Source organism: Oncorhynchus keta, chromosome 22 (assembly GCF_023373465.1).
Source record: "Oncorhynchus keta strain PuntledgeMale-10-30-2019 chromosome 22, Oket_V2, whole genome shotgun sequence".
NCBI lineage: Eukaryota > Metazoa > Chordata > Actinopteri > Salmoniformes > Salmonidae > Oncorhynchus > Oncorhynchus keta.
The window spans coordinates 4,659,627-4,670,746 of record NC_068442.1 but is presented as its reverse complement, the minus strand read 5'-3'; the positions used below and the strand labels follow the sequence as shown (position 1 = coordinate 4,670,746).

The 11,120-nt window shown below is 40.6% G+C and overlaps 1 protein-coding gene across 1 annotated transcript; it reads left to right on the top strand.

Annotated features, from left to right (window-relative positions):
- The first annotated feature begins 1,122 nt into the window (after positions 1 to 1,122).
- Positions 1,123 to 4,647, top strand: LOC118400719 (carbohydrate sulfotransferase 1-like). The gene is made up of 2 exons (XM_035797730.2): positions 1,123 to 1,550; positions 2,706 to 4,647. Exon 2 carries the CDS (start codon positions 2,739 to 2,741, stop codon positions 4,029 to 4,031), a length of 1,293 nt encoding a protein of 430 aa, XP_035653623.1. The 5' UTR covers positions 1,123 to 1,550; positions 2,706 to 2,738; the 3' UTR covers positions 4,032 to 4,647.
- The last annotated feature ends 6,473 nt before the right edge of the window (positions 4,648 to 11,120 follow it).

The window sequence follows — 11,120 nt, the reverse complement described above, 5'->3', positions numbered from 1 at the left end:
GAATATCCTTGAGTACCTAGCCAAAGCCCAGACTTGAACCTGATCAAACATCTCTGGAGAGACCTGAAAATAGCTGTGCAGCGACGCTCCCCATCCAACCTTACAGAGCTTGAGATGATCTGCAGAGAATGGGAGAAACTCCCCAAATACAGGTGTGCCAAGCATGTAGTGTCATACCCAAGAAGCCTCATGGCTGTAAATGCTGTCATCGGTGCTTCAACAAAGTACTGTGTACTGAAAGGGTCTGAATACTTATGTAAATGTGATATTTCCAGGTTTTTTTAAAACAAATTTGCTAAAATGTATAAAAGCCTGTTTTTGCTTTGTTATTATGGGGTATTGTGTGTAGATTGATGAGGGGAAAAAACGATTTAATCAATTTTAGAATAAGGCTGTAATGTAACAAAATGTCGAAAAAAATCTCAATACTTTCTGAATGCACTGTATACCTTGAGATTGTCATTCAGTTGCCACTAAAGCAAAGGCTGTTGTTTGCTATCAGATGTTCATATTTTGTAAGACACGATGGGAACTAGAAGAACAGGATATTCATTAATATCCAGGATTCTTCTTCTATCCCTTTCATACTGCTGCGTCATCCCCAGAATCCCCAGTGTGACAATGGACATTGAAAATGTAAAATTCAGTCCCTGCTATATAAGACCTCATTTACTTTCTCTTTCTCTCTGTCTCTCTCTGGTACAGGCTCTCTCTCACGCATTCTCTCTCTTTTATGCTAGACCTAATCGATGCCTTGCATATGCCCTGTCTTCATACTGATTGTACATCTCAGTATTTAACAAATATATTAGAACAGAGTTTCAAATAGCCAAATATTTTATAGGAAATTATTTAAATATAACTTTAAATACTTAAAAGTATTTGAAAATAGTACTCAAATGCAATATAAAATAAGTATTTTAAATACAAATATGTATGCATTTGAAGCAAGATCTGCTGACCTCCAACTCCTTAATGTGTATGTGTCTAAATCGTAATTTATGCTGTATTCTGTTTTTTTTAAATAGTATTATTATTATTCGTGACCAAGTCGTGTGCTTTGCCAGGGGCTGTGGGTAGGAGGGGAGATGTAGGGGAGGTTTGGGGTAGTCCAGAACGGGCTCTGGTTGGCACACCTCACACAAAGCCACACCACCAAGCCATAGCCTAGGCTACAACACGCACATTAGTCAAGGCAATCTGGAATATACGGCGGCGGGCTTTGCGAAGGCTGCGGTTGCAGCATCCTTCTCGAATCTATTTTACCCTGTTGGATTTCAATTGTCTTATTCTGCCTGGCGCTTCGACTAATTTCTCTTATCATGATATTTTCCTTATTTAACACTGACTGATTGTGACTCTTCTATCTGCGAGAACAGCTTCTCTCGATGTGCTACTCAGATGTACGGGGGAAGAAGACAGGGAAGCTGCCCTTCAAGAATGTTTAGTCCTAAAATACCAGATTTTTGTGACGACATTTGAAACCGTTGCATTGCTTTTCTATGGTGTTTTTCACGAGCACCTGCCTTTGCCCACTATGAATTTATGAGGTAAGAAAGTAGCTTATTGGATGCTTTGAGGTTGATCTCTTTTATTTCTGTTTAAACTGTGTTTTGTGTGTAGGCTCTTAAGAATAACATGACCGTTATTTGGTTATTTAAAAACATAAAAAGTACTATTGAGGCCATGCCTAGACGTCTAGCCCATTTCTCTAGGCTAATCATCTTTGAATGAAAGCGTATTCTGTTGCACTGCGGTAAATCACATCTCGGCGCTGTCGTCAATTGTTCGCTGTCACATCTATCCTGTGACTTGGCGTTGCGCGAGAAATTACTTTTCCACAGGTGCCGCCAGCCTTTTATCACAGTGTATTTGCATTAGACCGTATGATATCACTGAATTCCTACACCTATATAATAGGCATATAGCTTTTAATTCTAAGGGAAAATAAAACACTAAACATTTACAGAGTAAAAATAAATGTTTATTTTGGACACATTTAGACTTATGGGTTGTGTGCCACCAGTATTGACCAACAACTTCTTAGCTACGTTTATTGGTAATTTAGATCAATTCATTTTTTTCAAGCTAAAAACCATCGTTCTTATCTGTGGAGTATAGGGATTAGAGATAGTAGTCGACTATAGAAGAGCTTACAGTATAAATAGCACATGATTGTATTAGGCCTACTGCCGTTCGAGATCTGAAGATGGCGAAGTTCTTTCAGGTGGAATCTACATCAAATATGACCATTATGTAAATTAGAATCTACATTGTGGAATCTTAGACCCGAGGCGTCCTAGAGTCTTTGAAGTTAGTTGTAAAGCTGTCTGAATGCATAAACTGTCATTTGGGGTTGCCTGCTGCTTAAAGGACAGAAAGGCTATGGAACATAACAACTATTACAACAAAACATCCAACTTGGGTTTGATTTATGTATTTGACAGTATTACATGAAGGTAACTCCTTTATTACAGTTCTACAAAACAACAATTACAATTCGTTTTGCAAGGTCACCACAGTAACTGTCTAGGAAGAACATCTATGGGATTCAAAACGCTAACTTTTTTTTATTTTGTAGTGAGACTGTATATAATGTAAGCTGTTTTGCTGCTCCTTTCTGTCTGTGTGGGTATTCTATACAGCACGAATAATCGTTCTAAAAGTATTATCGTATTATTTATTTTGTATTTTTGCTCCAACAGGATCTGAACAGACTGTATCATCTATCTAAATGAATGAATTCAGCCATGCAATGTTCCTGGAAGGCTGTGATTCTGCTAGCCTTACTGTCCATAGCGATCCAGTACACAGCCATCAGGACGTTCACAGCCAAGCCATTCCAGATGTGTCCAGTGACAGCCTCAAACCCTCTGAACTGCGGCATGCTGTGGCAGGATGCGGTGGACTCGTCCTTTGACCAGCGGATCTGTGACGACTTCCTTTACTTAACCTCCAACGTCTCCAGGAAGACCCACGTTCTCATCCTGGCCACGACCCGCAGCGGCAGCTCCTTCGTGGGTCAGCTGTTCAACCAGCACCAGGATGTGTTTTATCTGTTTGAGCCGCTCTACCATGTCCAGACCACCTTGCTCCCCCGCCTGTCCCACAGCAGGACGGCAGGCGACACCAGGGTGATGCTGGGGGCCAGCAGGGACCTGCTCCGGAGCCTCTACGACTGTGACCTTTACTTCCTGGAGAGCTACATCAAACCCCAGCCAGCCAATCACAGCACAGACAAGCTGTTCCGGAGGGGAGCAAGTAAGGCTCTGTGCTCCCTGCCCGTCTGCGACGCCTTTAGTCCTGGAGAGTTGAACATTGATGAAGGAGAGTGCGTCAGGAGGTGTGGCGGTCTCAACATGACGCTGGCGTCGGACACCTGCCGTGAGAGGCGCCATGTGGCCATCAAGACAGTGAGGATACCGGAGGTGAGTGACCTCAGAGCTCTGGTGGAGGACCCTAGGCTCAACCTCAAGGTGATCCAGCTGGTCAGGGATCCCCGAGGGATTCTGGCCTCCCGCATCGAGACCTTCAGGGACACCTATAGACTCTGGAGGATCTGGAGGGCCACTGGGAGGAGGCCCTACAACCTGGACCTCACCCAGCTCACCATGGTCTGTGAGGACTTCCTGGGTTCTGTGACAACGGGCCTTAGCAGGCCCCCCTGGCTCAAAGGGAGGTACATGTTGGTCAGGTATGAGGACCTGGCCAGGAACCCTCTCCAGAAGACCAAGGAGATCTATGAATACCTGGGTCTGATCATGGACAAGAACGTAGGCGACTGGATCCAGAACAACACCAGGGGAAGCAACGATCTGTCCGCCAAGCATAAATACGGCACTGTTCGGGACTCAGCTGCCAATGCGGAAAGCTGGAGGCTCAAATTGTCTTATGACATGGTTGATTACACACAGACTGTGTGTCAGCAAGTTCTACAGGAGCTTGGTTATAAGACTGTCAGCTCCCCTGAGGAGCTGAAAAATCTGTCTCTGACTCTCATCGAGGACAAAACTTTTTTACCTTTTTTGTAGCAAAGCAAGGTCTATCATGACAACTATTTTTGATATATTTATATTGTTGCCTTAATTTCTTCTCAGATTTGCACTAAACCTCAGAAACCTTGAAGACTCCTGTGGTAAGATTCAAGTCAAGACATTCAGAAGAGCACAAAAAACATAATGTAGGAATGCTCTTTGGGGATATCAGTATCAATGTTTTAGCGATATCGAAGAGACAGTAAGTAATGTTAGGTTTAATTGACATGAACAAACTTATAGTAAAGCACCATCCTACTTAAGATCCCTGAATGCTGGCTGTTGCATTGACAAAAGCGAATGTTGATATTTGTACATCAAGGAAACTGGACCTACCTTACAACATTGTTAGGGATTGTACCTAATCATACCTTACTGATAAATGCTGATGTGTGTGTGTAGGCATATGATAACAACCATGCAATAAAAATGTGAATGTTGAGGTCAACCTTAATTGTGTTGTTTACATTTTATTGAGGGTTTAGAGTAAGAATCAGGGAGTAGCCCTTTAATCATGTTATTATAGTTTAACTGAGGGTTGTCAACACACAATCACCAAAGATCACCAAAGTGCAGGACACCAGTGATTTGACAATGAATGCATCCCAAATGGCATCCTATTCCCTATATAGTACACTACTATTGACCAAGGAACTCCTAGTCGATGGTAAAAACATTTCTGTAAAAGACCCAATAAAAAAGCATTTGTGTTCCCATTTTTTTTTTATTCGTCTCAGGCTGTTGGCGGTAGGTGCACCTGATTCAGCAGCCCTGAGCACCGGGTAGGCAAACTGTTGCCATTGTTAACCATTTCATGTGTTTTCAAGTACACTATAGACCTACCGCCGGCCAATCGGATGACTCAGATTACCGTGTCTGCAGTAACAAAGCAGGCATAAAAGAAAGCTACAGCAAAGTTGTAGCTGTGAGATTTCAAATTCATTTGAAACAATGACTAGAGAGAGACTGTCAACGAACACAGCAACGAGCTTCTGTTTTAATGAGTGAGTTCATGTTTATGTTCTTACTCAGCGCTGTCAACACTTTGTATTCAACACTTTGTATTCAACACTTTTATAAGCCTTAAAATTAGCATTCTTCCTATTTCCACCCATCGCTTACAACAAGCACTGCAGCAGTAATGAATGAGTAGGAACGTGTATCGATAGGGTTGTGTTGTTATTATTCTTGAGTCTTTTTTAATATCAAGGAATATTTCACTTTCTCTGTTCATAGGAGTAACAACATGAATTTGTGCATGAGGCAGAAATAATGCTGTGCGTCTCGAGTTTTCGCCATCAGCTGGAAGACGGTGTCCCCTTTTTGGTCAGTGTCAGTGGTGGAAAGGGGGAGTGGAGGGATGTTGAGAAGCGGACCCTCAGTCTGCTGCTCTCGCCCTCTGTTGAGACTGACCATCAGATGCAGGCACCATCAGCCCAGTAAAATACAAATAAAAAGTTAATTATAGCTCACTCAGCTGTGGCTCACAAGTAATAAAACAACGGATCTATTACGGGTGTGATCATATAAATATAATATAATTTAAATATAATTTAAAAAATGTCCTGAACAACAATGCATTGGCAGGGCAATTCAAGCAAAGCTAATATGCTGTGATAATGTAATGGGCCTATCTTTAGCTTACTGCACGAACCTAATTGCTACAGGTCTGTTTTTAATTGGTTAATGTTGCATAGGCTTACATTTTTTAAGTCATGTTAAAATAAATTCTGAGCAGTAGATATCATCTTGCATTTTGACTCAGAAAGTGATCTTGAAAAAAGTTGGTGACTACTGTTTTCCCTGTAAACACTATCAATGTTTCCCTTTACTGGGGCAAGTGTGATCGAATCAACACAATATTACCCACTTTCAATGCAACATAACAACAACAAAACAAACTCGAGATTTTGTTGTAGGCAGAATGCATCGGAGTACGATTCTGTGCCATTTACAACGAACTGGACTGTGTTTACAGCATGAGCGGTCGTGAGGAGATGATTTGAGATCAAAGTGAGAGCTGTAGCCACTTGTCCAACTTTTGTTCATATATTTTGCTAGTTAGTGAGTTATAAGCCCAGTTATAGATCATTTGTAGTAGTCAGCAATAGGGGAGTGATTGCTTTCTACAAGAGCACAAAACGAGTACATTTCTAAACATCTTTGAAAAGCTAGTCAGGTAGAGAGCTTTTTTTGTCTTAAAGGGGCAGTATTGTATTTTGAGACAGGCTTGAATAAGCTATGTAGCCAATAGGCAGAGGCTGGCATAAGTTTTCTGATTCTCTATAATAATTGTATGGGAATAATAATGCATTATATTTTGTTAAGTGTTTTCTTGCATCAAACAACATTACAACATTTTCAGTCACCATGTCTGAAGCACAAGTGGATAAACATGTTGATGTCAAGCCCTGCATTGTTTTTTTTTTAAGTCTCATGGATTGTAGGCCTCCATTGAACACCAGACATTGGCTACTACTGTGATAAAACAGCTATTAACATGTTCAAATGTTATGGGATGCATTTTCTCCATTGATTTTTGTTTAATGTTGGGCCAATCTAGGAGGCCCACATTATGATCAAATAGCCACAGTAGCCTTCTTGGCCACTGTTAAAACTGTAAGTTAAAGCGGGTACACATGCTGACCAGACCGTTCGTGCGCGTGCGTCCGCATGCACCTTCGCACACGCGGACATGCGGGTTGAAATATCAAAACGAACTCTGAAACAATTATATTAATTTGGGGACAGGTCGAAAAGCATTTATGGCAATAGCTAGCTAGCTTGCTGTTGCTAGATAATTTGTCCTGTGATATAAACATTGGGTTGTTATTTTACCTGAAATGCACAAGTTCCTCTCTCTTTAAACCAAGTTTGTAATCTCCCCTCCTTCAGGCTTCTTCTGCTTCCCAAATGTCTATATCCCAAATTAATACAACCTTGACATAACAAAAAGTAAAGCAATGCGGCTGATGCAACAGATCAGAATGTTTATCTTAAAATGTTGATAAACGATTAGGCTATTTATTCACATTATAAACGCAGCCATCCGCACAGGGCAGTAAGGCAATGAACACGAATGTTCCCAAAATGCAATTAGTGGAAAAACAACATTCTCAAAAGTGCACGTGAAATGCAAGAGATGAAAAAAAAAATCCTTCAGAAAAAAAAGACGGGTGATCAAAAAAGACGCATCAACAAGTATGGGTTGTTAATGTGAGGATTGTGTCTTTCGCTAAATAATTAGAGGGAACATTGGTTCCATGGCTCTCTCAGCTCCGACGAAGGCTACAGTTGAGACAGACACATCCGGGATGCAACGGCGCGCATCCTCCTGATCGAATTCCAAGGCGCATATTGAAGATGTTAGAAGAACTGCCCACATGTACTTTCGTCAGCCAACAAGATGAGTAGGCCTAACGAACAGCAAGGGCACTAGCCTATGTCAATCTACTATCCCCCAAAGTACAAATGTTGACCTATTCTATTGGTCAGCGTGTCCTTCTGTGCAGGAAACAAATATTACAAACATACTCTGGGATGCGATAGATCCCAAATGAATACAACCTCGACATAGGGGGAAAACACCGTTCTCAAAAGTGCACTGGAAATACAAGCGGCATATGACGGAGACGAAAATATCCTTCAGAAATGTTAGAAAGGGGGAGGATCAAAAGACGCACCAACAAGTGCAAGGTGGTTGATGTTGCAGTGCCGCGGGTCTTTCTCTCCCGTTGGAATGAACAGTGACTCAAGTATGTCGACAGAATCAAGCATTTAGATATCAAAAACGATCCTACATTATTATTCAAAAATGACTGGTGTTTAGTATATATATATATATATATATATATATAGTTAAAAGTCTCATTGAAGTTTGGCTACATTTCCAGGCGCCTCCCTCATGTCAGCATCGGTCTGAACATGACAGACAGTAGCCAATACGCATAGGCTATCACCTACACATGTACATGTATGGATATTTACATATACTATGGTTTTCTTAACAGAGTACCTACTGTTTTTCGGGTTTTAAATACATTTAATTGGCTATTTCATTTACTGGAATTGGCCTTGGTGCCCTAGCAGATTGGTTGTTTGGTATTTTATTAGGATCCCCATTATTAACTGTTGCAAAAGCAGCAGCTACTCTTCCTCATGTCCACACAAAACATAATACAGAATGACATAATACAGAACATCATTAGACAAGAACAGCTCAAGGACAGAACTACATGCATTTGTAAAAAGGCACATGTAGCCTACATATCAATGCATACACACAAACTATCTAGGTCAAATAGGGGAGAGTTGTGCCTTGAGGTGTTGCTTTATCTGTTTTTTGAAACCAGGTTTGCTGTTTATTTGAGCAACATGAGATGGAAGGAAGTTCCTTGCAATCTGGGCTCTATATAATACTGTGTGTTTTTCTTGAATTTGGGGACTATGAAAATAACCCTGGTGGCATGTCTGGTGGGATAAGTGTGTGTGTCAGAGCTGTGTGTAAATTGACTATGGAAACAATTTGGGATTTTCAACACATTAATGTTTCTTATAAAAAGAATAAGTGATGCAGTCAGTCTCTCCTCAGCTCTTAGCCAAGAGAGACTGGCATGCATAGTATTTTTATCAGCACTCTGATTACAATTAAGAGCAAAATGTGCCGCTCTGTTCTGGGCCAGCTGCAGCTTAACTAGGTCTTTCCTTGCAGCACTGGACCACACGACTGGACAATAATCAAGATTAGACAAAAAATAGAACCTGCAGAACCTGCTTTTTGGAGTGTGGTGACAAAAAAGCACAGCATCTCTTTATTACGGCTAGACCTTTCCCCATCTTTGCAACCATTGAATATATATGTTGACCATGACAGTTTACAATCTAAGGTAACGCCAAGTAATTTAGTCTCCTAAACTTTTTCAACATCCACACCATTCATTACCAGATTCAGCTGAGGTCTAGCACTTAAGGAATGATTTATACCAAATACAATGCTCTTAGTTTTAGAGATGTTCAGGATCAGTTTATTACTGGCCACCCATTCCAAAACAGACCAACTCTTTGTTAAGGGTTTCAGTGACTTCATTAGCTGTGGTTGCTGATGCGTATATGGTTGAATCATCAGCATACATGGACATACATTCTTTGTTTAATTCCAATGGCAGGTCATTGATAAAAATAGAAAAGAGTAGAGGGCCTTGAGAGCTGCCCTGCGGTACTCCACACTTCACATGTTTGACATTAGAGAAGCTTCCATAAAAGAAAACCCTTTGAGTTCTATTAGATAGATAGCTCGGAATCCACAATATGGCAGAGGTTGAAAAGCTATAGCACTTAAGTTTTTTTCAACAACAGGTTATGGTCATTAAAATCAAAGGCTGCACCGAAATCTAACAGTAGTTTTTTCCAACAGTTTGCTAAGAGCTGGCAGCAAGCTTATAGGTCTGCTGTTAGAACCAGTAAAAGCTGCTTTACCACTCTTGGGAAACGGAATTACTTTGGCTTCCCTCCAGGTTTGAGGGCAAAGACTTCCCTCTAGGCTCAGATTAAAAATATGATAGGAGTGGCATTAGAGTCAGCCACCATCCTCAGTAGTTTTCCATCTAAGTTGTCAATGCCAGGTTTGTCATTATTGATCGTTAACAATAATTTTTACAACTCTCCCACACTAACTTTACAAAATTCAAACTTGCACTGCTTTTCTTTCATTATTTGTTTTTTTTTATATATTAATATAATTGCTCACTGTTTGTCATGGGCATTTCCTGCCTACGTTTGCCCACTTTGCCAATTAAATAATCATTAAAATAATTGCCAACATCAGATGGTTTTGTGATGAATAAGCCATCTGATTCAATGGGCATGGCAGATCGGGCACCTCTTGAAGGCCAATGGCCTTGCCCCTAAAATCACGAAATTCCAGGCTTGGCCCATAGGGTTCTGGTCAAAAGTAGTGCGCTATTTAGGGAATATGGTACCATTAAGGACAGAGACTGGAGACTGGAGTTTGCCTGGATTGACCAAATGTCAGCGAGGTGTTGGAATTGTTTAATTAGACTTCCAGGACATCTATTGACGATTTGGAGCAGGCAGGCAATAGGAGACAGCTGCTGTTGCTGATTTGTCTCAGGAAGCACTAAGTAAGATTTAAACTAGCTGCTGTCTTCACAACATTGTCAGGCTAGTGGGTGTTATGGTTTCTGGAAGGAATAGAATAGATATTTTAAGTTTTAAAAAAAATCTACAGAAATGTATAATTTTGCTGTCACAATAACGTTATTGCTTTGTATAAAACAGTGACAAGGACAGGCAGGGAACTGACCTTTCCCAACCTCCGTTGAATATTCTCTGAGATATTAAGGGGGTGTCACTCATAAAGTTGAGTTCTTTACTCCTCAAAGAAACTGTTTATAAGGTTGCTGGTCTGGGAACAGATTATGTCTGTGCAGAGTGCCTCAATTCGAAAGACCCCTTCTACTTTGAAATGAACACACATTATCAGACCACTCCAACATGTATTGCTTTTTCATCTATAAACAAGTGTGCAGAGGCAGCAATCCACAGCCCTGTGGTCACTCTATCCTTCTATCAAGACAATATACTGTATAGCCCGAGTTCAGATATATTTATGCTGGCTATTTACTGATATGTTGTGTGCAGTACAACAGACAGAGGTAATGTTCCAATATCCATATTAGCTACAAATACATTTACATTTGAGTCATTTAGCAGATGCTCTTATTCAGAGCCACTTACAGTTAGTGCATTTATCTTAAGGTAGATAGGTAAGACAACTACATATCACAGTCATAAGTACCACTTTTCCTCAATAAAGCAGTCAGCGCTAGTAAAAAATGACACGCGCAAGTGTTAGTGCAAGAAAGGCAACGGGGTAGGGTGTTAGTTTGTATTTTTTCTTCTTAGAATGCAAAGCAAATAAACTGCCTTATTCTCAGTAGTATGCTTTCGTGGGTTTAAAACGTTGATTGAGTATTATTTGAACAAATCTTATTGTTAGGGGATAGTGACTCAATTCCTTTCAATTTTGCTGTAATAACTCAGAATTGTCAACATCCCAATCTTGCC